Source organism: Hyalella azteca, unplaced genomic scaffold, assembly GCF_000764305.2.
Source record: "Hyalella azteca isolate HAZT.00-mixed unplaced genomic scaffold, Hazt_2.0.2 contig13219, whole genome shotgun sequence".
In the NCBI taxonomy this organism is placed as follows: domain Eukaryota; kingdom Metazoa; phylum Arthropoda; class Malacostraca; order Amphipoda; family Hyalellidae; genus Hyalella; species Hyalella azteca.
This window is the reverse complement of record NW_025943148.1, coordinates 86,746-114,004: the sequence shown is the minus strand read 5'-3', so window position 1 is coordinate 114,004 and position 27,259 is coordinate 86,746. Positions and strand designations below refer to the sequence as shown.

The following is a 27,259-nucleotide window of genomic DNA, read 5'->3' as shown; positions in this document are numbered from 1 at the left end:
GATTTGCATTTGGTTAACTCATTTCTTGACATATAATTTTGAAGTGCAGTTCAGAAAATCAAATACTGATTGGAATAGGAGTTTAATTGTATCATTTACTGCAATGCCATGAGTGGCCAGAGGTTCCTCGTTATGGATCCTTCCACCATGAAAGAGGAACAAAATGTCCTCCAACCCTGCAAAATGGCTGCCTTCTTTGAGGTAAAGATCTTGGTGATTGTTTTGAATTGTTTCAGTATTTTATATCAATTAATACAATTTTTGTTGCTTCTCTGAAATATTTTTACAATTTTTTTATGATACTCATGTTTCACATTCATACCAATGGGTTTGAAAGTAATTGTTTTAGAGCTATTTTGGAGTTGAGAGAATATATCAAGTGCAAGTATCCTTATGTGGACAAAAAATTGTTGCATTATTCCTGCAATTTGCATATTGTTCAAGATATTAGTTGCCTTACAGTACTTTTCTTTAGAAAGAAAAAAGTTTTATTTAATATCCAGTGTTTTAATAATGTAGGTAACTCTTAATCATATGTTTTCAGATCAGTCCCTCTCAAAAACCTATGAGGGAAAAGAAAGTGGAAGAAGTTTCAGTGCTTCGCCTTATCCACTTTACTCACTGCCCAAAGATTGACTTTGATAAAGTAAAGTTTGGAAATGAATCCACAAGAATCCTACGCATCTTGAATCCAAAAGATGTCACCCAGGAAGTACGTTATCATGAATCCAATTGTGAATGATGTTTTCCAAGGCAGCAAATGAAACCTATTGAAGAAGCAATAATAATAAATTATTCCTGCCATATAGGATTAATGTTGAAGTTTTTCATTCTTAAACAATCTATTACTTTCATTTAAAAACAATTTCACTTGAAAATGCTGTGGCATGATAAAACTAACATCCTTTTTTATATATTGACTTAATATATCAAAAAGCCAAACATTACTCTAGTCAATTTTTCATGCGTTTTTTTATTCTCATATATTGTGCACTTTTTGATTATTTTCTTTTCAGTATAATGAAACTTTTTCAGTTTCTATAAAAGACTCTAAACGTATGGGTACTGAGAAAGTAAATACACATATTTTGAAGACAATTCAAGATCTCCTATGAAACATAAAATTGAAAAAATCTGATGTGAGCTTCTTAGCAAGTTGTAGTGGTAAATTTCTTGTCTTTTTTAGTGAAGTTGTAAATACTGCAAGTGAAAAATCAACTGCAAATCTGTCATTCGGTACAGCCATAGCTTTATCTGTATTATATATACTTAATATTGACGCAGAAAGTTTATGCATCTCACAGGTGGTGTGTGAAAAGCTGCCAAGTGAAGAGAGTGGCTTCAGAATTTCACAGACATCAATGGTGCTAGCTCCAACCGAGAGCTGTGACGTGGAGATATGCTGGCATCCCTCAAAGGAAGGCTCTGTTAGGGAAACTCTTCAGTGGCGCTCCAGTGCTGGAGTGCGTGCTCAAACTGTTATTTTTGGCAACTGTTTTCAGCCGGTGGTCAAGAAGAAAAAGGTGGGTCGGCAATTTGGTGTTATTCCATCTAGCCTATAGGTTTGTCTTGTTCCAGCTAGCCTATAGATTTGTGTTGTTATGACTGGGAGATTCGGCAGCTAAATTCAGTTGACTCTAGTATGTATACATTTGGGTGTTGCCCCAAGGGTAAAAATGGCAAATTTGTCACTAAATATTGAAATTTGTACATTTTAGTACTGTTAGCTAAAAAATTTTCCTGGGCGCATAGAGATGTCAAGTGCAAGAATGATATGCCATCTACAGACTTGATGTTAAGATTTTGCTTCCTCTCGTTTTTCTTTATCATGATTGATATTTTAAAATCTCAATTCATGCTGTTTGCTTGACTATCACGACTGGTGTTTGTTTAATTCAAAGTTATTTTTGTAGCTAGTTTTGTAAAATCTATGGTTAATTTTTCATATTAGCTTCATTTTTTGTTGTAGATTGATCAATTATGAATGACTTTTGCTATCTACCTTCAGATTTGTCTCGTTGAATTTATTTTGACGAAGTCGATGCTTTCAGACCCGCCTGGAAACTGGCATGTCCAGAGCAAAGCCTGCAGTCGTGACAGTGAAGGCATCTAAAAACAAGCTAACTGATGTTAATAAAGAAAATACTGCCCCTGGTGTTCGTGTTACAAGACCTTGGGTTAACGTGCAGCCTTCTCAACAAAAAGTACCATTCAAATTGACTGTGCAGCCTCAGTCTTTCAAGTTTTCAGAGAACAGTACTGTTGGAACTCAAGCTATGGTAAGCAGCCGATTTGCTAAATAACTGATAGCTTGTTTGCTTATTTATACCTTGTTATATCAGTAAAGGTTCATGTTTCATATCCCATAAATATATGCCTTTTTGTTTTTTTATTTTTGAATACTGTTTGGTAATTTAAGTGATTCCTTCTTCAGGGGGCATCCAAAAATTCTGCATGCCACAGCAAAACTAAATGTGATCGCCAGTCCAGCCAAGGAATTCAAGACAGTCTCGGATATTTTAACTCCCATGAAAACGTCACTGTTACCAGCAACAGAGAAATGCACGAAGTTGAGGAGAGTCTTGTTGAAAATTCTGAAAGTTTTCATGCCAAAGAGGTTCACTACGCTCGAGATTATGAATCTTTCACTACTGACAACGAACAATGTACATCCAAGAATTTTCTAAGAGTTGGTGAATGTTATAGCCCTAGCCTAAAACCTTCAGACAAGCAAAAAGTGACAAAGAGTGGTATTGGTCAATATCACTTTCACGATGAAAATGAAGATCTTCATGAAGAATCCATTGGTGTTCAACTAAGTGATAAGTCACTTTCTTCATCTTTTTTAAAGAAAGGCGGGGCAAAGAAACATGTAATGTGGAAAGATACGTGCAGTAATACAAGTGAAGTAACAGAAAAATGGCTGAAGGAGACTACTCATTACATTGAGGAGCGTATAGAAACCTGTGTAGTAGTGCACGAAGAAGAAATTGTAACCAAAGAAAGGTTTTATTCCACTGAAGAACAGCCATCCAATGCAGGTGAACATATCTTCAAGAAAATTGTTGCTGGGCGCCTGCCAGAGTGCACCGTTACCTCATCTCCTGCTCGACGCCAGACTTTTGTCAAGAATGAAACTTACAATTATGAGTCTGAATGTGTAGAGAGCTCAGATGATTGCTTGCAAGAATCGCCGGTTTTGCCCGAGTCGAAAACTAAAATTTTCAACCAGGACGAAGATTCTGACGTGTTTCCTCCTGAAGAAACTAATAACTTTCCCACCTTGGCGTCAGATGGCCATGCAAGGCGAGCAACTTTCACTGCTGAAACCTTCACAAGCATTGACGATGGCAAAGACCTTCCACCTTGTAATGTACAGAGCTCTCCTCTCCGAAGAGAGACTTACGTTAAAGATTCGGCAGACTGTTTGAGACGATCAACTTTTACGGCCGGTGCCAAGCTCGTTTCTAATGCGTCTCTCCGTTTACCTGCATTCCTTCCCGAAGATGATGAAAGCTCGCCGTGCTATCTCTCGGCAGAGTCACCCATGCCTAAGATTTCTCCCGCTACTCCGGTTGCTCGTCAAAATTTGACTTCAAGCAGTCTCTCCAACATAGCCGCTTCGTGCATGAGCCTCTTGAATCGACTTGACGTTGATTCCCCCAATTCAACTATTGCTAATGTCTCTCCTTTTGATGTGAAAATCAACAATTTGAATGACGAGGTTGGACTTGATAATAAATCAATTAATTCTTTGCTTAAAAAGTGCAATATTGCAGAAACTGGAGATATAACTGACAGCGACATAGACTGTAGCCTGAGTCTGTCCTTTCTTGGTGTTCATGGTCCACTTGAAGGAAATCATCCGACAACTGGAGTACCGGGCAATGTAGCGCATCCTGCTCTTGAAACGAGTCCTTTGTCCGTGCCTGCTATGCCACAGATTTCGAAATCTCCTTTTCATAGGCCAGGGTCGTGCGAGGATAGCCAAAAACTGAGCTTGGTAGAAAAAACGAAAATGGGAATGTATTCTTCTCGGATTGTTACAGATGATCTCACAGTCACACAAGTGGAAACAAAACCTGGTGTAAATGACGTTCGTGAAACCGGCGAATTTTTGCCGAGTATCAATTCGGAGCCGTCGGAAGCGTTTTCAGATTCACTCGAGAATAGACACGACTCCTATGCTACTGGATTTGAACGTTCATACAGCTGTGATGCGAAACTTTTAGATGATGTCCTTGGGTCTCCAGATGAGCCACTGCAGGAGCTCTCTGATCTAGAAGATCAACTAAGAAGACTCAGTACCGACACAGTGACCAAAGAAACCTCCATCCTCTTGCCGGAAGATATAGTCAACTTGGATCACGAAGCTATAATGAAACAGGAAAACTGTGATCATATTCATGGTGATTTTGACTACAAAGCTACTACTTCCGAACCCGTCATGATCCGACCTTGGAAAGATGAACAAGTTGCAGGTCACGACCAATGTCTTCCAGAACCTATTTTTGAGCAGCCACATGCTGTACCGCACAGTAACTCTGAAATAACTAAACCAAAGCTTGATTTCTGCTCCACTCAAGCTAAATCTGGAGAGCCTGCTGTTAACGATCAGACTTTCATGTGTTCGTCTTTATCAGAATTTAGTTTTCATCCCAGTAACGATCCTCGTCGATGTTCTACCGGCGTTAAAGCTGCTCCGTCTAGCGAAGTTGCTGCTTCCCGCAGCTACAATACAGGCAAGCGGCTTTTTGTTGCAGATGAATTTGAAAATGAAAGCAAACAACCCGTTACCGACGCCAACGAAGCTGAAAACACGTTTGTGACTGCAACAAGCCCTCTTACCACCATTGTTGAAAATGAGAAGATTCTTTCTGTTGGACAATCTGGAACTACTGTGCCCAAAAATTTAACTTTTGACAAATCTCAACCCACTGTGGAAACTCGCATTCACGTGGATGTTGCACAAGAAGATGTCTCGACAGTGGCTGAAGAGAACGTAAACACTCGTGGTTTGCAGTTCATTGAAATATCTCCCCCCAATAAACGGAAGGCGATGTCTCCTGCCTCTAAGCTGCCCAGCTGGAGTAAAGCTAAACGAAGCAGGTATGCATCCTCGATATTGTTATTACGTTAGTTGCTAATGATATGTAAGTGAATTAACAGTGCAACAAATTGAATTTGAATATAAATTCCCGAACCTATTGAAATGCTCCTAAAATTTGTTCCAACATTTGTTATCATGTGAAGATACCAATTAATAAACTACGATTCGCACAATGTCGTATTTTTCTAGAGGTTCTTGACTTTGTTCGCAGATTTGAGCCTAAGCCTGCAGTGCGAGTGACCGTGACGGCGCTTAAACTCAACAGCGAACGCCGACCAATTGCTGGGAAAGTCTCAGTTGTGTCTTCCAAGTGCAAGAGCCCAGCCAACAGCGGCGCAAGGAAAGCTAACCCGCATACTGTAGTTCTGCCCGTTAAAGGTGTGCTTGGGAACTTTGCAATCAGAGACTCGTTGCTTGTGATTTTTCCAAAACTTATTATTTTGTTCATATTCAACTATTTATCCTAATTCGTAACTGTTATGCAATTAAATAAACTGTTCCATCTCACCCTATGTTCATGTTTGGTTTATTTATTTAACGTATGGTTGTGCGTAGACAATCATCTAATTATCTCCTAATATTTACTTCGAAGATTAATGTCGCCTTTTGAACGTGAGGTCAAGTATCCAAATTTGAGATTGTTTTCCTTTCAGCCGGGAACCTGTCCACTAAACCTCCATTGAAGAAATCAGTGTCGGCTTCTAGTGTGATAGTTGACCACATGCTGTCATGTTCAACCATAGCTCCACCGGTGACAAAATCCCAGTCAAAAGAATCAGCACTCAACACCCGACAAAAGAAACCATTGTCTTTGGCACAGTCTAAAGAATGCATTCCTCGATCGCTTTCAAAAGAATCGATGCAACAGTCCAGCTCCGCCGCGTTTTCAAAACCAGTGTCGCAGGTTTCGCGTCAAAACCTTTCTCAGCGTCGTTCTATTGCCGGTTCCATAATAACTAAAAAGCCTGCTACCCACACAGGCCAGCCTCTAAAACGCGGAAGTTCTAACCTAAACCTACGAGCCGGTAACTTTGGCGAGGCGTCGCAAGACGCATTGAGCGTTACTGAGGTTACGGGCCTCAGTTTAAGCACTTCGTCCTCTGGAGAAAGCAATTATACCAGAACCTCCATGCGAGGAGGGCTTAAGAAGGCCGGGTCTTTGATGTCCATCCCCGTTAAAGTGTCAACAAGATCCATGAAGCTTGCTGCTTTGGCTCATCACCCTAATCCATTTGCTGCCGAGTGAGTGTGAAGCAAAGATTCTAACTATCTTACAATTTTACGTGAAATATTTTGGTTCGTCTGTAATTATCCCCTTGTAATGTAGCGTTAGATTATTAAAGTTTCCTCAATTATCACTGGCATATATAATTTTTGTGTTTAATTGATAATCCTAGAAGCAAGGAATTCAAGATGTGATTTAGTGGAATTTTCATTTTGATTTTATACATAAATTTCATCCACAGGAACATGTTTTATGATAATCGTTGGGTGGAGAAACAAACGGCGGGATTCACAAGGTGGCTGAACTTCGTTCTTACGCCTCCAGAAGAAGAAAACACGGCAGCTGCCTCTGACAAAGGTCAGTGCCGATATTATGTATATATAGTGGAGCTTACAAAATTTATTGCCTTTTTGTGTTACAGTTTAAACTTTCGTTCATTTTTTTCTGTTACAGCTTTTCAATAAAAATGAAATCGTTAATTTTCGACACCATGTCTCGTATCTTGCTTCCTAAAACTACATCCTAGTTCTCATTCATAAGAATCGATTCCGTTATTACAAGTAATTTCATGTGAATGATTTTATAAGCCAATTTAAAATTTTATGTGGATCTTTTGAAATTTTTTTTTTATCCCGATCTATTTGAACGGTAGTGGAGATCAAGGGCCTGTGGGCCGCTGCTGTGAAGAGTGGGAACGAGCTTCGCGCTCCTACAAAGGAGGTAGATATCCAATTCAACAACATGTATTCACATGAAAAAAAAATAAGTTGTGTTTATACAATGCGCGACATGAAGCAAAGTTTTTATTTTCATTCTAATTCACTTTATTCCTCATTTTGAAAGACATTTTTTCAAACTGCATCATCGTTTATCTACGATAAAACCACGTTTTTTTCAGGTGCTTTCTCTCAAAGCCTACACAGCAAGAGGCCGACTGAACAGGCTACGCCGTGCGGCATGCCGTCTCTATGAGCAGCCATCCATTTCGCAGGTATTCTCTTGTTTCCAGTAGTGTTAATCCTCTAAATTTGCATTATAAATCAAAATAATTGATAGCCTTTGTTTGACACTTATGATTTCTGAAAAACAGAATTCTTTTTATCTTGCCAGGGCCAAAAATGTACTAATCATATTCATTTTGTTGAATAAATTTTATCTCAACGATGTGATCAGTTAATGGTCTGGTATCTAAAATCTCGTTTTAAAATTAACTTGCAAGAAAACTTCTGTTTTTCTATTTTATGTTAGCTTATTATCAGTTCGTACTAGGCTTAAGTGATCTCATAATAAGAAATGTTCATTTTGTATCTCAGGTTATTGCGAAATTGGAAGTTGCAATTGACAAGAAGCTGATCATCATGCGAAAAGACCGGCAAATACACATGGATGTTGGTACGCTATTATTACATTTTCTCAACTGTTATTAAAAATAAACCCATCTGCAAATTATACTTTCAATTATTGTTTTGTGGTTTGTAGGCATTCCGCATAATCGTAGTCGTATCAGTTGATTGAATATTGACTGAAATACTCGATTTGAAATTATTTTTTCCTTTTTTATTCGTGCGATGTGTGTTTAACGTGCTATATTTTTACGTCGATTTAACTGCTCATTCATTTGGTGGAATATTTGCATAATTCTTGTTGTCTGTATGCAGGCATGAAACAGCAGTTGCTGCAATTACTGCTTTGCTACAACACGCTTTGGCTGCGCTTGGGCCTTGAAACGGTCTTTGGGGAACTGCTTATTTTGCAGTCTAACGCAGATGTTACATCCATCACCAGATATATTATCTTCAGGTACCGTACGTGGCATGGTTTGCCGTGCATTAGTAAAGGTAAAATTTTCTATGGTATTTTTACCAACTCCGAGCTTCACTTTCAAACGCTGATTGAGAATTACTGAACAACCCATAAAAATTTCCCAACCACATTCGCTTTAACTGATGAATTGTCACTTTATGTTGTATGTTTTAAGCCAACGCGAAATAAGAACTTATGGTTATGATAGTGCTACAAATAAGTTACAATGGTTGCTTAAACAAGTTCCAATATAGTTTTTTCCTAGTTTTTTATCAACTTTTTCGGTAATAACTTTTTTCAGACTGTTGAGCAATCCGGACATCCAGCGTCGCTTTGCGCACCCATCAGTGCCTCACAGCTATAAACCAGGCTATGAAGAAGCTGTCCAAATGTTCCTTAATAAGAAATTTTTGGTGCTTGTACTTTTTCTGGACTCTGCTAAAACCAACAAGCTTATTGATCATGATCCCTGCCTCTTCAGAAAAGATGCACCATTCAAGGTGTGTTGATTGCCATAATTATGATCCGAAGTTAAACTATATTGTGATGCCTCTCGTTTTCTAAGTAATTTTTCTGTAATATAGTTATTTATAGCCATGTGCAATGAAATAATTTGTTCTATATTTTCAATAATTTAATTTATGTGCTTCATTTATGCAGTCCAGTCGCGAAATTCTACTGGAATATTCTCGCCACTTCTTGTCTGGAGTTGGAGACCTTACCAAGCACCTCGGGTATCTTGGATACAGCGTGCATCATCAACAGACATCTCTGGACGAGTTTGATTATTCTGTTGATAACCTCGCCACAGACCTGCGGTGTGGCATACGTCTTGTGTGAGTTTTTTCTAAATAGCAATCCCGATTTTGTTTATTCATCTACTGCATTTTTGGATTATATGACGTTTGTTTACCAATTATAAAAAATTTCATGGGCCAAATTTTTTTTTCTCCTTGAATCAGACGTGTGTCGGAAATTCTGACGAACATCACAGTCGGTTCTCTGAGTAGCAAGTTGCGAGTGCCAGCTGTGAGTCGCTTGCAGAAGGTTCACAACATGACCCTGGCACTTAAGCAGCTGCAGGCCACGCAGCAGAACAACTCAGAAGAACTTGTCACGATTTACCCACCAACGGAGATCGTCGCCGGACACAGAGAGAGCACTCTAGGCTTACTCTGGGCCATCATTTCACATGCTCAGGTGTGATCATCAGCAATCCAAAAATTATGGCAAAAATCATGCATATAGTTTTCTCTTCCCAATTTTAAATATTAAGTCTCGCTTAAGTAATAAGTAAATCTAATTTTTGTCTTTTTATAACTTTAAGAATTAGTTTGCCGAATGTCATGTTTTATTTTCTTTAAAGCTCCTGACGATTGTGTCACTTCGACGGCTGCGGGAAGAGGTTCAATACATGCAACGCTCGCTTGCAATCCGTGCTCATATGGACACTGTCGCGGCCACTGGTCGGCAGGAACTCCTCTCTCTCCTGGCTGAGGAGAAGAAGGTCGAGAACAGCTCGTGCATAACCGCTGAGAACAGCCATGGTCCTGATGCCGTTATGTTGCTTCTCAAACGCTGGGTGCAGCTTATCTGCGCGCACTACGGCCTTACGGTGAGCAGTTGTCTTGTGGGTGTCTCCGCCCCTTTACGAATCCCTTTTATTCATATAAAATGACCTGGTCAAATTAGCTGAAAAGTCTACTGCTCTTTCATTTATAGTGCCCTGTCCAATTAGCTGAACTATGAAAAAAATATAACTCAGTACTCACTGCAGTACTCACTCAAGTTTCTCGTCGACGAAAACTTGAGGTCACGGACAGACGGATTGACAGACAGACAGACGGACGGACGGACGGACATGGCGAGCACAGTAGTGCATTTTTTCCATAAATGAGAAAATGCGCTAAAAACTGCCCTGTTCAATTGGCTTAACTATATTGAAATCTGTACATTAATTTCTTCATCTTCCCTTTATACAGTTTTTTTGTGAGTCGTCACCTGTGTGACCACAACTTCTTGCCATGTAATGAAACTTTCAACTTTTTTTCTGCTCCTAGGTTTACAACTTGACCGCCTCATTGAGCGATGGTAGGGCTCTATGCCAAGTTCTGCATCACTACCACCCTGAACTGCTACCCCTTCACCTCATCAACGACAGCACCACGTACACCATGCAACTTCAGAAGGTACCTTTTTCTTTTATCTTTTGTTATCATAAGCTTTCAAATGTTGTTCTTGGATCCGCGAAGTTCTTTGCATTGTTAGATTGTATCGAAACATCTGCAAAATTTTGTTGTATTATTTTCAATAACCTGATTCTTATTTAAGGTCTCGCGCATCATTTACCTCTTAAGAAGAGAACAAGCTAGTTGATTCAATGCTCAACTTTTTTTAGTTCAAATCCTATTTTGTGATGTATGCATATTTATATTATGTGTAAAGTATTTGCATTATCAGTTCACCATCCAGGGTTGAGCTAAGCCTATGAATATAAAACTTACAACTATCACTAATCCTACATGTACTTATTCACACAGGGCGTAGATCTCGACGTGTCAGCAGATGACAGCTTCAGCAGCATGGCCTGTGCTGACGATGTTAGTCAGCACGAGCGCCATCAACGACTTGCCAACGAGAAAGCCAATCACGCCATCTTTGCTGACAAGGTTTTTCAGTCGAATGCTTTCATTATTCTCAGTTTCCAAGCACCGTTGCTTGAATTGTCTGAATGGAATTTTGTTTAATCTCAATTTTGTTGTGTGCGTAGCAAGTTCATTAGCTGAAATGTTTAAAATTTTCTTGTAATATATTGTATATATTAGGAATACTTACTCTTGCGTTTAGTGGAAATATTTCACGATGGCTTTCTGCGACAAATGACGGAATTTTTCATGTCTAGGGAGTGTGTGAAATTAGTTTATTTACGTTCTCCTCCCAACAGCTGTGCTCTCTTGGCGGTGTACCGCTGCTGGTGCGGTCGTGTGAGCTCGTGAACACCATACCCGACGAGAAGGTGATGGTTACTTTCCTAGCGCACTTATGTGGCCGACTTCTGGATCTCAGCGAAGAAATAAAGGCTGCTCGCGTCCTTCAGATGGCTTGGAGAAAGCGTGCCCTTAGAAAACAACAAGAAAGACTTGAGGTGAAGTATGGGCTTTTGGGAAAAAGTGCTTGATCAGAGTTGTTACCCTCATGATGAAATTTCGTTGGACGTATTTTTTGTTAGTGTATAGATATTTTAAGTAAAGGTTGCGAGGTGAAAATAAAGGATCTGTTTTTTCCAAATAACATTATAGCATTTAATATGAACAGGAGGCAGTCAGATTTGCTGCTTGAAATTTATTTATTAACTGAGCGTGAAACATGATTTGCATTGCGAGAAAAATTCTGATTTGACTTGACAGAACCTTGTTTTTGTTAAGCTGCTAGTATTTTCCTGATCCTGATTATTCATAATGTCTACCCTTGTAAATGGATTCGTATACTGATCGTATTTCTCATTTTTCAGTGCATTTTTGCTTCTGATTTTCTGCCAACTGTTTGCGCGTTTTAATTATCGTTAGCAAGAAATCTTCTATATAATTTTCTTACTTTTTTCTGTTCCTAGATTTTTACTTCGGAAGTTAGTTGTTGCTTAGAGTCGCATCTATTGTAAGCGAATCGATATTTTACCTAAAAAGGTGTTTTGTTTTATCTGAATTGCCTTCACCGTAAAGTTTTTCTGCGTCAACCTACATATGAATTTAATTTTTTCCTGTGTTTTCCTATTAAAAAAAATCTTCGGCGTAGTTATCTTAAATTCAGTATTTCTGTACAGCCCCGAAATAAAAATCTTTACACTAATGTTGTTGTCTATATCCTTTGATATTGGGCTGTACAGTAGCCATAGCTTTCATGCAACGTAAATTACTTGTTCTAAAAATTATTTAGTCAAATAAGCGGCCATCGAAATTTTGTTTCAAAATATCTGCTATTGGCAAATTAATTCCGAGATAGTACCACGTACTATCTAAGGCCTTCTTCCTTAGTACTTTTCTCCATACTACACATCGCTTGACTGAGGAATCACTTGGTCTCAAGTAATCTATTATTTTGTGGCCGAGTACCACTTAGCTAATATTTCCTCGTATGAAAATAATATTGCATTTAATGCTCTATCAATTAACGCTTCGTGTAGGTGCCAGGTTTGATTAAACGGTAGGCCGTTAAAAACAGATGGATGACGTGTGACAGTTGTTGCATAACGTTGTATTCTCTTGTGTGAGGCAGTTAAAATTCGTGTTTAGTAAAAACCACTTAATAAAAATCTTTCACGAAACTAAAAGTGTACGCGTACCACCTGAATGGTGCGAAAGTAGTTCTTCTGTAAGGCACTCCACAGTTTAGAGTAGCGAGTTAATGAGTAGTGCTATGAAAATATTACGAATATTCCAATATTATACTTAACTCGCAAGTTCTTAAGGAGTGCTCGATCACTATTCCTATTGTCGACTTTTGCAGGGAGGTTATTCTGCTACCGAAGCGCTAATCGGAAGCAAATGTGTGACAATAAATTGAATCTATATCTTATTTTAAAACTGATTTGATAGGATCCTTTAGACTAACGAAATTCTTCGTTACTAGCTACGAAACTAGCTACGAAAAAATAATTCTTGAAAACATTTGAGTGCAGATGGAAGCCTCGGCGTGTGGCGTGATACAACGATGGTGGCGTCAAGTGGTACGCAAACTACATCATAAGAATTACACTAGAGCTGCTGTGGTGCTACAGAAACACTGGCGTCGCCGACAGGCTCAGAAACTGCTGACACAACTTAGACAGGAGAAGCATCTTCGCGAGCAGGTTAGTGCATCGTAACTACTATAGATAGTAAATAAATACCGGTAACGATTATCGTGCAGCGAGAATCACACCTATGATTTAGTATTCTGCTCCAGTTTGTCTGTTGACAAATTAAACCGTCTAATGGAAGGAGAACCAACACAATGATGAGAGTATTGAGGTACGATTCTAACTTTGAACAATGAACAGTAATATCATATACAGTATTATTATCATGACCTGAAACCTTGGAATTCGACTGCGTTATACCTCAAGTACTTGTATTTAAATTTTTTCTGTATTCAAGGTTTGATGTCAGATATTTCAATATAGCTGCTCACCGATACCAGCTTGAGATGATTAGATCGTGTGTATACATCTTGTATGTATTCTTCCGTTGTTGAGGGTTTCGTAAAATTTATAAATATTGAGCTGATTATTATTTTGCTGTGTTTGATAATTGATCAATACCATTGATAATTACGTTTTGTATCAGGGTTATTAAGAACATCGAAATAAAATTTCTTCAAATTTTTTTAAAGTTGAATCTGGCTTTTTTTAAAAGACGTGATTTACTTGAAGTATTTAGATTTCCCATCTGATCTTTGGTTAATTAAAGTTTATACATTTACTCACCACTGAAGAAAATATGACATTAATTTGATATTTCAGAACTACGCTGCGCTTGTGATCCAATCCTCATGGCGCCGATACGTTGTCTCGCGATACATCGCCAAGTATCAAGCTGCTCGTATTATTCAGAATTATTGGCGGACCTACCGACAAAGACAATCTTACTTGAAGTACAGAGACAGTGCTATTAAAATTCAGGCCCTGTTCAGAACTTACCAGGCTTCAAAGAAATATCGGCTAATTGTCTCCGCTGTTGTGAAATTGCAAAGTTTCTTTCGGATGAAAATTGCAAGGCGTAAATTCATCGCCATTCAGAAGGCTGCCGTCGTCATTCAACGATATTGGAGAAGGGCAGCAAAAGCAAAGGAAGTCAGAGCTCAGTATCTGCAACTGAAAACCGTCGCTATTATTATTCAGTCAGCGGTAAGAGGTTGGCAGCAGAGGAAACGATTCTTGAAATTGAAAAGTGCTGCTGTCACCATTCAAGCACATTTCAGATCACTGAGGCAACATCGTGAATATCTCTCCATAGTGCGCGCAACTGTACAGATACAGCGGCGCTGGAGGAGCTTGCTCGTTACCAGAAACCACAGAAAGACGTTTGTTGAGAAAAAGAAGTCCGTTGTTATTTTGCAATCTGCTTGGCGTTCCCATGTTCTTAGACGTCGTTTCCTTGACTGTCGTGCCGCTGCAACGATCATTTCATCGTGGTATCGTATGTTGTCCGCAAGGCGACGCTACCGTGAAATAATCATGTCAACTATCCGCATTCAGCGATGGCGTAAGCAAATTATTTTAGCACGTAAAAATAGGAGTGACTATTTGTCTCTCAGAAATGCTGCCGTCTGTGTTCAGTCAAATTGTCGGAGATTCTTAGAACGCCGGAAGTACTTGAAAATCAGAGCAGAAGTGGTGAAAATCCAGCGTCGATGGAAGACTTACCTTCTCAGGAAACGCTTCTTGTCGTTGAAATCTGCGGCGGTCATCCTCCAAAACCGTGTTCGTGCTGCCATTTTGATGAAACATCAATTTGCCAAGTATTACCTCATAAAAAAATGCGCCATTATTATACAAAAAGTATTTCGCGGCTATCGAATAAGAAAACTGTTTAAATCGATGGTAAAAAGTGCTACTGTGATTCAAGCCTATTTAAGAGGTTATCTCGCGCGACAACAATTTAAAAAGCTTTCTCACACGGTTCTTGCCTTGCAACGCAAAATCAAAGCTTGGCTGCTTGGAAGAGAAGTCAGACGTCAATACTTGGAACATAAGCGTGCTACAATTTGCTTGCAAAAATTCTGGCGTTGTTACATCCAGCGGAAAAAGTTCAAGCAACTGAAATGTGCTGCTATAACTATGCAAAAGAATTGGCGTATGGTTATACACCGAAGACAGTATCTCATCATTTTGAAAGCTGTCACCAAAATTCAAGAACGCTTCCGAGGTCTCCTCAAAACTCGTATGCTTAGACATCAGTTCCTCGTGCAGAAACAAGTTTGTTTGGTTCTTCAGACAAGCTTCAGGCGATATTATTGCAGAAAGAGATATCTTCTCATGCAAAGCGCTGCCGTTACGTTACAAAAACACTGGAGGGCACGCACTTGTGGCCAGGTGATCCGAAAAAAGTTTTTGGTGGAACGGTCGTCAGTGATAACCCTCCAATCGCATCTAAGACGACACTTAGCACAGCAGAATTACAAAAGAACCCTGCAAGCGGTTACTCTTATTCAATGCCGTTTGCGTGCTACAGTTCAAATGAAAAAATGCAGAATGGAGTATTTGTCTACTCGAAAGGCTGTGATTCTGATACAGTCTATGACGCGAATGCGACTTGCCCGTGAGGTTTACAAGCAGCGTCAGAAAGCTACTGCTGTACTGCAATGCGCAACTAGATCGTGGCTTACTGCCAAAGCTCAAAGATCGAAATTCTTAACGATGAAGCGTTCAGCTATAACTATCCAGAAGCATTTCAGAGGTTATCAGTGCAGACAAAAATTAAAAGCAGAACTTCGTGCAGTTATTGTGATACAAAGTGGCTTCAGGATGTGGCGGCAACGACAAAAATTCGTACAAGTTCGCACCTCTGTCATTTGTATCCAAAATTTTTACAAGTCCTATAAAATGACAGAGCATCAAAGACGTCAATTTCTTCGTGAAAAATCTGCGTGTATTAAATTGCAAAGCAACTGGCGCGCATTTCAATGCCGGCGGAGGTATCAAAACGAGAAGAAGGCCTGCTTTATCATCCAAAGAAGGTTCAGAGCGATGAACGTTGCACGTAGAGTTCGTGCCGACTATTTGCAAAAACGTTCATCTACCATCATAATTCAAGCATGTTGGCGCGCTTACATAGCACGTAAACAATATTGTTTAATGAAACTTTCTGTAATTCGAATTCAGAAATATGTGCGGGCCTATGCCGCAGGTTCCCTTGATCGCAAACGTTTCATTCAATCCAGAGAAGCCGTGCTGACAATCCAAAAGCACTATCGCGGCTATCTGAGCCGTCGCAATCTACAGCTGAAGAAAATTGCTGTTGTTGTGTTACAGAAAAACTGCAGAATGATTTCTGCTAGAAGATCCTTCCTCAAAATTCAAGGTGCTGCAATAATGATACAAAGAGCTTATCGCCGTATTCTTCTTTTACGATCTGAAAGACGGACGTTCTTGCGGCTACGTAAATCTTGTGTTGTTGTTCAAAAGCAGTGGAAGATGATACTCTGTAGAAGGGATTTCAACTTGAAAAAGAATGCTTGTGTTGTTCTGCAAAAGAATGTCCAAATGTGGCGCCAGAAAAAGAACTTCCTACTAAAACGTCGAGCAGCTCTCGTAGTACAAAAGTGGTTCAGAAATATCTTACTCGGCCGGGCTCTACGACAGTATTTCGTACAGAAAAGAAGTGCGGTCATTTGTCTTCAAAGCCAGTGGCGAATGATACTTTGCCGTCGACTTTACCTTCGGCTCAAATTATCTACACAAGTCATCCAAACTTCTTACAGGGCGTTGATGTTGACTCGACAAATTCGCGAGGATTTTTTAAAGAAAAGGATCGCTGCCCTCGTCATCCAGTCTCTCGTGAGGCGTCATTTGACCTTCAGACGTTACCAGAAACTTCGTACATCGGCCATTATTATCCAAAGACATTTCAGAGCTCATGTGAAGATGCTGGAAACGCGGAAACGTTTTCTACTCATCAGGCACTCGGCTATCACTGTTCAATGCTGGTTTAAGATGGTCCAAGCCAATCGAAAGTTTACCATGCTCCGAAATGCATCTATCTGCGTTCAGAAAAGATGGAGAGCTTGCTTACTGCAACGACGTGAAAGGATGACCTTTTTGGTTAAGAAGCGTTCGGCTATTCTCATCCAGGCTCAGGTAAAATATAATTCATTTAATACTGTCTTGACCCACTATTCCTGGCATAAGGAAACTTTTCGTTTGACCTCGATGATTATATTGATTTTCTATGTTTGATTCTTATATCCTGTCCTGAACTAACTGAAACGACTATCTTTAAACTATTGATCTTGGCAATTTCAATGTTGCAGCGAGTATTCTGTTCATTGTTAATAAACGTATGGTTTTGCGCAGGTTCGTGGTCACCAACAACGGCAGCTTTACAGAAATACGGTAGCGGCAGCATGTACAGTTCAAAGGTGGTATCGTGGAGCAAAACAAACGCAAGCCGCCAAGCTTGAGTACGACGCGAAACGGTGCGCCGCCGTCACACTACAAGCTGCCTTCCGTGGATGGAAGGTCAGACGTAACATCAAGAAACTACGGTATGCTGCGTTGACGGTCCAGATGTACTGGAGGAGATGTTGCCTTGCCCGAAAGTGTGTTCTCACTCTACAGGCAGCTGTCCTCATCCAGCGGTGGTACAGAGCTACTCGAAAAGCAAAAAAGTGTCGTCAACTTTACCTCACTCGGAAATCAGCATCAGTTGTAATTCAGTCCTGGTTTAGAGCCGTGCTTGCTAGAAAAAAGTTCTTGAAACTGGTTGAAGCGTCCGTATTCGTTCAAAGCACTTGGCGAATGCGTCAGTGTATGTGCATCTTTAAAGCCAAACGTAGAGCGGCCATTTGCATTCAAAGATACTACAGAAACTATTCATTCTCAAGGCGAGTTCGAAATGAATTCGTGTTGATAAGATCTAGAATCGTACTTCTCCAGGCTCGCTGTCGAACGATTATTGCGAGGCGACGCATGCAACAGCTGACTACTGCTGCAACCATCATCCAAAAACGTTACCGAAAAATACTCGAAGTCCGAAAACATGAACAACTGATCGCTTCACAAGCTCTAGCCAAGGAAGCGGCATTACGCCAGTCATCTGCTTTACTCATCCAACGCACTGTGCGAGGATTCCTACTTCGCCGCTCATATCAACGCACCCTCAAATCAATTGTGATAGTGCAAAGGGCAGTGAAATGTCATTTGGCACGTAGCAAGTTCTTGGCATTTAGAAGTGCGGTTTTGATCATTCAAAAACGGTATAGAATGAATTTGTTGATGAAACAAGACCGACTGAATTATCTTGCTAAGAGAAGAGCTGTAGTATTTCTTCAAGCAGCTTGGAGAGGTGCCTTGGTACGTCGTGTTTATCGAGAAATGAGGCACAAAAGATTTTCGGCTGCTCTGAAAATTCAAGTGAGACCTGACCCCTGCCCAATATTATCGCCGCCAACTTATTGAAAATTTTCCTGTTTGAAGCATGTTAAATTTGGTTGATTTCAGTATCGTTTATTTCTTTCATAAAAGTGATATGCAATATGGTTAAAAAATACCTTTATTCGGTGATAAGATTCAATTTTGTATGGACGTCAGAGTTTAATTACTGGAAATTTTACAGAGATGGTATCGTGCTCAATTACATCGTCAGTGGCTGCTACGCCGCGCTGAAGCAGCGTATATACTACAGCAGCACTGGCGCCGAGCGATCGCTGCCTTGCGTTGTCGAGAGAACTTCATCTACATGCGCAGAGCCGCAGTTATTCTGCAGACTGCCTGGCGAGCTCGAGCGGCCAGGATGCTTGTCCGCAGAGAAAGAGCTGCCAGGACTATTCAGGTATATATAAAGTTTGCACTGTAATATGTTAGCCAGAATAGCGAGGTGTAGAAGTGAATCTTGTCAAGTGAATGGCGAATGCATTGCTGCTTTTATTATTTTATGCTGCTTTTATTATTTTATGCTGCTTTTATTATTTTCTGATGCTTTTATTATTTTATGCTGCTTTTATTATTTTATGCTGCGTTTAATATTTTATGCTGCTTATATTATTTGTTGTCATCTCTGAAGAAAGATCGTTGAATAGGTACCCCCCGAATCACTTGCTCAAAATGAACCACATCATTGCATTTGAAGTTTAAACGTCGTTTTCTCAGTTTGCTCTTATAATTAACAACTCCTTTTCACGAATAATTCATATCTTACTCCATAGAACAAATATCCTGATATTTGGATTGGAGCTACTAATCAGGTTGGTTTTAAAAACAGTTACCATAATAACTGCTTGATATCGTTTGTGTATATTGCATCCAGCGGTACTATCGCGGATTTAGTGCCCGGCGTCGGTGTCTTCAAGAGCAAGAGGAGGTTAACCGTCAAAATCTAGTAGCCTCTGCTATACAGCAATGTCGACGAAAATCTGCTGCTCGGAGAATACAGGTCTGTTATCCACTACAAAATTATCATCATCTCTGACATGATGAATTTTAGAGATCCAAATTTTCTACTTCCTCCGCCGCTTTTATTTTGTGTCTTGTATTTTCAAGTGGGAATGATTAACTTTATCTATACTGCTAGTTTTTTATTTTAATGTTTATCTTGCACAAAATTTTATTTACGTCCATACTCCGTGTTTAGCCTCAATTATTCCTTGCGCAGCGTTGGTGGCGGCTTCGGAGTGCTCTAAAATGCGGCCTAGCGAATCTCCCGAAAGTTCAGCTGCTGCAACGGTGGTGGCGACGAATCCTGATTGCCCGGCGATCTCACGTCTGTATCTTATCAGATTAGCTCAAATTCATGCATGAACTTCGGTTTGAAGAATGATTTAAAAATTTGCATTGATAATCCACGTTAAATCAATACATTTCTGTCTTAAAGTAATCGGTAAAATACTTAATGGTTACGTGTAATTTGTACATGTTTCATCTCCAATGTTTTTCATCCCGTATTGATGATCAATTTAAGAAAAATTGCAGTGCTTCAATTTTTCAGATGCTTATCATCAATTTGTTTTATTTAATTTCGAAATTTATCACTTTTGATATTAATTTGTGGCTTAAGTGGAACTTGGTTGCAACTTTTTATGCATGATCGCCAACTCAATTCAAACGAAGAGCAATTCCTTACCTATAATGGACGTGGTATTCCCTCTTTAAAATAAAAGTATGAGCCATATAATATATCTTCAAGTTTTGTCCCACCAAACCTCAAACTATCTGATTACTTTGTATTTGACTTTCGTACTGTTTTCTTTTTCATACTCTTTTCTATCCTATTGAATAATTTATCAATATTTCTCTCAGATTCGACGCACTTGCGCAGCTGTGGTGATCCAAGCTCACTGGCGCGGCTACCTTGTTCGTCACATCCCATTGGGCACAAAGCCTTCATTTCTGAAGTTAGAAGCTCCTCAGCAAAGACGTCTGACTGTAGTGCGCAAGCGCCTTGACGACGCGAACTCCCGTGCACAAAACCAGAAATGCATTGGTCATAAAACGAAATGTGCCATCACGTACCTGTTTAAATACCGGGACCTAAAAATGATTCTGCAAGCTGTTATATCTCTCGGTATGATTATTAGTAAGGCTAATATGCCAACTTTTTATTTCGCCTTTCAGATACACTAGGACAAGATTTTTCTATTTGTATTTTAACACTATTTCTTCAGCAATCTTCATGCGACCAAAGTATTTATTTCTAGTTGCTCTATGCGGGCAAATTCATTTATATAAAATGCAATCTTCCGGCTTGGTACAATTTCTATACATTTTCACGTTCGAATTATTTCAATTTGTCCTTATGATGCCACAACGCTAAGCAAATTCCATGATTAATTCCATCACCTTTTGAATTTTCAGAGGCCAGTACGCGTTGGTCTTCTGTGTGCTGCTGCAGTGTTGTATCTGAAGGTTCCTTGCCGCACCTCCTGAGATTGGTGAACGAATGTAACCGGTCCTTGCCTTATATGCAGATCCTCACATATGTCCTCAATATCTTCCTCAACCTCATCAAGTGTGACCAGACTTTTGACAGCGTTGCCAAGGTATTGTTTCGGGCTTTTTCTGTTTGGGCATTGATATTTCTGTTAATCTGTATATCCTGATATTTTGTATCGGCAATTAACAGTCGTATTAAATATTCATTTTTGTATTAGTTCCGCTGTTTTTAATGTTAATCTTTTTTTCCTAATGAAATTTACTTGGATTGTAAACGCCAAGATCACCTTGCTTGTCGACGACTTGAATGGTACAAGGTAACGCCAGTATCAATAAACTATAAATGCTCTTTTTTCCATGTGCGTTTTCAATTAATTCAGTTCTAGATTATTTTCTACTTTCTAACTTTATTGCAATTTAAATAGAAGTAATTGAGACGTACTAAAATTAAAGTCACTAACTTATGCTGTCTCTAACAGGTACCGGGTATAATAGAAGTACTGGTGCATCTCATGTCCATCTATCACGAAAAAAATCTACTTCTCTTCACTAAAAGCTGCACTGCCCTATACCTCCTTTCCCTGTGCAGTCAATTTAAGGTAATTATTATACATGTATTTGATCTTTTAGCCTCGTTATGTTATAAGAGGTGTTCACTAAGATCTGCAAAATAGAGAAATTCCAAATTTAGAGTTCTTTCTTTTTGTATGCTGACCAATCTCGAATAATCATTCGTATTCGAAGCAGCAAAGGTAACTCATTAGTTTTCTTTGATTTTCAGATGGCAGTTAGCGAAGCTGTCAAAAATGATGCTGTTAAAATCTATTCCATCATGTTGAGGAAAGTCCATGCCCGTGAACGTGGCCGAAAATTCACCAAGCCAAATGTGCTTGGACCTCATCAATGCCCGGCGCTTGTTCCTTACTATGCTCTCTCCAGCAGTGCATCGTACGAGTTCGAAGATCCTTTATCCGCCGCTCTCACTTTACTCACTCTCTGGAATGCGAAGATTTAGTCTTCCGTTCGTAATTTGTTGTTTTTCCCACCATTCAACAATTTTATTTTGATCAGTAGGAAAGAGCGTATCACTGGATTAAACTGCCATTTATTAATGAGCCCATACGAAATAAAAAGGCTTCAAGTTTTTAACCATCTTAATAGGGCACTTTTTAAGCCTCTGCATTTTCTATAATGTCTAACTTTTTTTTAGTTCAATAAAGTTAAGTAAATGATTTACAATAAATCGTACGATTGACTCGGAAGTTCCTGTAAATAGATTCAAAAGGACGATGACGTGCGGTTCAAATACTTAGTTCTTCCAGGATGAACCAACGTCTTTTCTATTTGTTTGTTTCTCAGTTTATAGTTTGTCTGCTTTTTAGCTTTTAGTTTCAAACTTTAGGTTAGTTATTTTTCCCGAGATAATATTGAGTTTTTTATAATAACTTTTTCATTTGCCATCCTTAGTTGTCATTTTTTTCATTTCATCAAATACATTTGTTTGAATAAATGAAATTCTGTTTTGAGATAGTTGAACTACTGAATCTGTGTTACCAAAGTACTTCTAGTAAAGAATCACGGTAAGTTGTACGTACAGCAAATAAAAGCCTTTTGATTTTTGCATCTGGTGTTACCCGCAGCCTCACCGACGTCTATGATTTGAGTGAATTAATTGAAAGTTATTGGTTGAATTAAGTTAGTATGTTATTATTATGAGAGACTCGATAAGCTTCTCACTTGAATTTATAGCATAACAAGCATGAAGTCTCGCATGTGCAAGAAAAGTAACTATGTTGCTAATTTATGTTTATTGGCATGTAGGTTATGCGAGTTTTCTTAATATCAGCAGATAAAATCCGATGCGAAACTCCGCCATTCACTTCACATCCCATTTAAATTACATTGGGAAGCATAATTTTTGGAGCATTGTCGCTCATCGTTTTGCCTTCCGGACGGAATGCAGTAATTGTATCAGTTTCTTGGTATGCTGTGACGACAAAATGTATTTTTATGACATCAGGAAACCGTATAGCTGGATGCATTAGGATAATCACAAGATGTTAGTTAAAGTAATACTTATTAACTTTGACGGAAATCTATCCTAAGACTACGGTATAATAGAACCTCGCAGTCACACTAATGCAAGCGGTTATGGTTTTTTTGTCGTTATTGAGATCATAACTGTAACGTCTTTTGCACGTTATCGATACTTGCAAGAGTGTTCAAAAAAAAAATAATTTTCTTTGCAGCAAATTGTAACGGCCATCACCAAATAATGTTTCAATTAGTGAAACAAGTTATGCAGGGTTGGTTGCAGCATTTTCCGTTCTAAATTTTACAAGCTCTCACCTCATCAGATGCGTCAACCACAACTCTAGTTGATAATGATCAAGCCGGTAAAGTGCCTAAATCAGTGTTCATTAAGGAATTCATCTAATGCAAAGATTGAACGAGTTGTAAAGCTTCGTAATAAAATGCATATAACATCTAGGTTTTTTGCATTAGGTGTCCGCAGTCCTTTTTTTTATTCAGTGATAAATTTAAGCTCTAAACATAGGTCCGATCGTTTGACGTAATTTAAAACGATGTGCTCGAAATTCTATGACCCACTGACGATGGAACATAAATTTTTCGATACATTATACAAAAATCCAACTAGTTGCTTGTCAATGCAATTACGTGAATGGATTATACACAAATTTGATGCAACTTTCACCATGAAGTAAATTTCAATGCAGTATGACTTGGTCTGGGGCTGATTATCAGCAAGCCTGCGTAAATCCGTTTAGAATGAAAATCAAATTTAATATCATTTTGAATGCTACAGACCAAAAATGGTTAGTTTGCTAAACTGAGGTCATTCTGATAAATGGAGTTTGTTGAATAATCAGTATTTATTTTGCAAAGCTAGCAATTGAAAAGTTTTTCTAGGAAGATTGCCACAAAATATGATTGGGAATGGTTGTACTGAATTTTAGAGCTTTTTATTCTCTCCAATGAAAGCTATTACGAGTTTATCGCAGTATCAGTAAAATAAATTCTACACCAAAAAATCGGTTATTATGCAAGATGTGTGAATTGATAACTGCCATCAATAAATCAAGAATTTTTAGCACACGTAACGAATAATTTCCGTAACAAAACAAGAGACCTTGGATAAAATGCTCACCCTCAAGTGCCAACCTGCGACACCTGGTACTCTGAGTCGCATAAAAAATACTTTCCGCCCTTTTTCTTCTGTTTCCGCACCACAGTTCAGCCAGCATAGAACATCACCTAACAACCGCAGATCGAGCTTTTCATTCCCTGTTAGCACGCAAGAAATACCCTAGCCGCCGATTGCCTTCCCCTTCTCTAGTCGCATCACTCACATGCCGTGTGAAAACTAACGCCCCGCAAGAGCAATACTGTTATGAGTAGTTCGTTCGTTTGCGCAAACCACTCGAATTGAATGTTTAGTGGCGACCTTGCTATAGATTAACATGTGGAAAAAATGTAATTAATGCGCAATTCAAGGAAATCAAGTTTTTACAGAGGAACTTCATTAAAAATGCGAACAAAAGAAATTTACCCAAAGGGTTTTTTAGTACTGCTCGGTAATTGTTCGAAGCAATCTTGGTTTTTCAAAATCCGTTCATTCACTTCCATAATTATCAATCCATTGAAAATTTATGAACTGACTACTGTCCACATAGTTTGTTTCTCATGTTAGTTACGGAGGTTTAATAGAAGAAATTAGATTCGTTGAATCCGAGTAGTACACTGCTAACCTAAGAATACTTTGAATGATGCAGGCCTCGTAAATTTGGCGCCCAAATCACACACCGAGGCGGAACAGTGATGACTCAACGCGGCAGCTGAAAGAAACGGTAAACGCACCGAGGCTGGACCGTCAACGATTACTTACCAAAGCTTCGTTATTCAGACGCAGCAGCTGCCTCCGTATCGAACCGTTCCTTTACTCTCAAGCGCAGCCTCGCAGCTCGGTAATTCATGGCCAGTTCAAAGTTTTCTCCATTATACTCAAAGATCTGTATGATTATAGATTATACTCACGAATAAGCGTAAATTTGATTTTATCTTTCAGGTGAATTGATTGCGAAGCGTAGCCTGACTAATTATTAGTTATCAAAAAAGTATAAACAATTTAAGATATATTCAGAACATGTTCGGTTATTTTCCAATTCACTACTCGATATTTTGGTATAATAATACGAAATCGCAAGCGAAAAGTACTAATATAGAGTGAACTTTTTGTCACTTTGTTGAAATTATTCCACCAAAAACAGAAGACACCTTTTCAATTTAACACGAAATCCTCAACACGAACGTACATCTGCAGCGAAATCATTAAAATAGCTCAGTAAACCCTCCCGCGATGCACACGTTATAATGAAGTGGTCTCAGTTGCCTCCACGGACGCAGAAAACTAGCGTCATACTCGAGCGGTTTCTAATAAATGATTTATTGAGCGACTTGATCAACGTTGAAATATTAGTAAAAATATTTCCACCACTTGCACATCAGCATTCAAATCTAGAAGGAGAACCACCATTTTCGGCTCTCCCAACAGAACGAGATTTTTCACACTATAGTTGGATTTGACGTTTTCACAGGTGAAGTCATTACTTCTGTTCCAATGCTAAGAGAACATTTAAGGTAAAGCGTTACGTAGCTACGACTCAATCATAGGGCTGATAAATTCAAATTAGAACAATGCCATAAATAACTCAAATGTTAAATTAATAAGCAAATGGATATGGCGACTTTTATGAGCAAGGTTAAAATCGCATCTTCGCACGCACGGGAAGAATCCACAACCAAATGTAAGGATAGGAATTTCTACCTGCTTTTCAATTCCGCTTCGAGCTGGACACCGCCCTCCCATCCAAGAGCTCGATCAGTATCCACACTTAGCACACTACCACCTCCTCCTCTTGAGCGCTCCTCCCTCACCTCTTCATACAAGCCAGAGGTAGCCCTCGTTCATGCGAAACAAATTTTAACCTAATGAAGTCAATCAATTCATTTACGTGATAGAACACGACTTCTAGATAATAATCCAAATGTATATAAGCGCGTCACGCGAATTTGAGAAATATTAGCTTCAAATTTATGTTATAAAATGCTTCAAAGTACTGCATGAAAAATGAAAAACTTCGTAACAAAGCTTGAACTGCCACCACCATAGAACTTCATTTAACAATACTCTAGACAGAATCTAGATGTTAAATTATTTTGTATACAAAATCAGGAGCATACTGTAAATCCAGAGGCAAATTTCAATGCGTTTTCCTGGCCAAAATAACATGTAAAAAATTAACTCGTTAATTTTTAAAAAAACTCGTTATTAACCCTCTACCGCTTGACCCGAGTAACCGGAGCAATATTGTCAGTCACAAGCCTCCTTCCCAAAAAGGATACGTTCTAGTGAGCGCAAAATGACTTGCACTGATGGTTGCCGCCACGTACAACTTTAAAATGTTCTCTGTTGCGTACAAACGTCCTCAGGTTGCTACACTCAATAGTTTCCGTATAATTTAAGTTGAAAGTTATGTTCCCAGAGAATGACATACGGTGGTAGAGGGTAAATACTTCTTCAAGAATGAAACGTATACGAAGTAGACGTTAAAAATTGCTCTGTATGACAGCATTGCTCAACTCCTAAAATATGGGTGTTTAGAACAAAGAGGATGTTTAATAAAATGCAATTGAAAAATGATTACCGTTTACTCAAAATATACTTATAGTATTATAAATGAAAGTAAGAGGAATCCATTCAAAAATTCTTGAGGGATCAAGATTTTCTAGCGGAGATGACCAACACATGTAGAAACTAAAGAGAATACAATACAGAAAATTTTACGTCAGTAACCAGGTCCATCAATGAAGTAGCAGATAAGGAAGCCAATAATGAAGTCAGGCTCAAAATAACATAATTTAGACATTTTTTGTAGAAATATGGGACCAAATTAGTACAGAAAAGCAAGCTTTCCATAATGGCCTATACACATGAAAATGATTAAACTGTCTGAGGGTTAACTTATACCTAGACAGAAGTCAGATATTACTTCTAGATACTTGTGAACACAAGACTAATGATTATTAACAGCATCTCGAGTGTGTTGGCTACACGCACTTCCTAAAAATTATTTATTTATGTCATGCTAGAGCTTACACAAGGTGCCAAATTGCCAAATTTGGAGTACAAATCCTACTGAAATAATCATAATGAGCGTGTCTTCATTTATCAGAAATTGAACAATTTTGAGTCTATTTACTTGTCATAAAAACACAACAGCAATGAATACAATGAATGAATTTCACAAGGCGCAATACTATTGTAGTACCAAAGAAACTGGACAATAAATTTATCCTACAGGTAGTTTAACCAAGGCCAAAAAGTAAAAAAGAAAATTATGTTTTGGTAAGCTTCAAGACACAAAATTTTTCTCCTTGCATAATATTAACATCAGTGAACTCCTAAATAAGTCACAGA

The 27,259-nt window shown here is 38.8% G+C and overlaps 1 protein-coding gene across 1 annotated transcript; it reads left to right on the top strand.

Moving 5' to 3' along the window:
* On the top strand, positions 1-22,381 carry LOC108671104 (abnormal spindle-like microcephaly-associated protein homolog). The gene is made up of 29 exons (XM_018158584.2): positions 1-201; positions 545-712; positions 1,305-1,523; positions 2,052-2,279; positions 2,435-5,109; positions 5,322-5,488; positions 5,764-6,352; positions 6,577-6,692; positions 6,988-7,055; positions 7,234-7,326; positions 7,649-7,727; positions 7,994-8,135; positions 8,440-8,638; positions 8,799-8,974; positions 9,101-9,338; positions 9,505-9,753; positions 10,199-10,327; positions 10,679-10,807; positions 11,083-11,283; positions 12,814-12,984; positions 13,636-16,971; positions 17,188-18,246; positions 18,449-18,664; positions 19,139-19,264; positions 19,484-19,591; positions 20,128-20,392; positions 20,683-20,867; positions 21,240-21,359; positions 21,542-22,381. Exons 1-29 carry the CDS (start codon positions 109-111, stop codon positions 21,773-21,775), a joined length of 11,778 nt encoding a protein of 3,925 aa, XP_018014073.1. The 5' UTR covers positions 1-108; the 3' UTR covers positions 21,776-22,381.
* The last annotated feature ends 4,878 nt before the right edge of the window (positions 22,382-27,259 follow it).

Coding starts and splice junctions, on each gene's coding strand:
- LOC108671104 (XM_018158584.2), top strand. CDS start 109: ATGAGTGGCCAGAGGTTCCTCGTTATGGATCCTTCCACCATGAAAGAG. Junction 1,524..2,051: donor CGGTGGTCAAGAAGAAAAAG/GTGGGTCGGCAA, acceptor CGATGCTTTCAG/ACCCGCCTGGAAACTGGCAT. Junction 20,393..20,682: donor GCAAGCTGTTATATCTCTCG/GTATGATTATTA, acceptor TTGAATTTTCAG/AGGCCAGTACGCGTTGGTCT.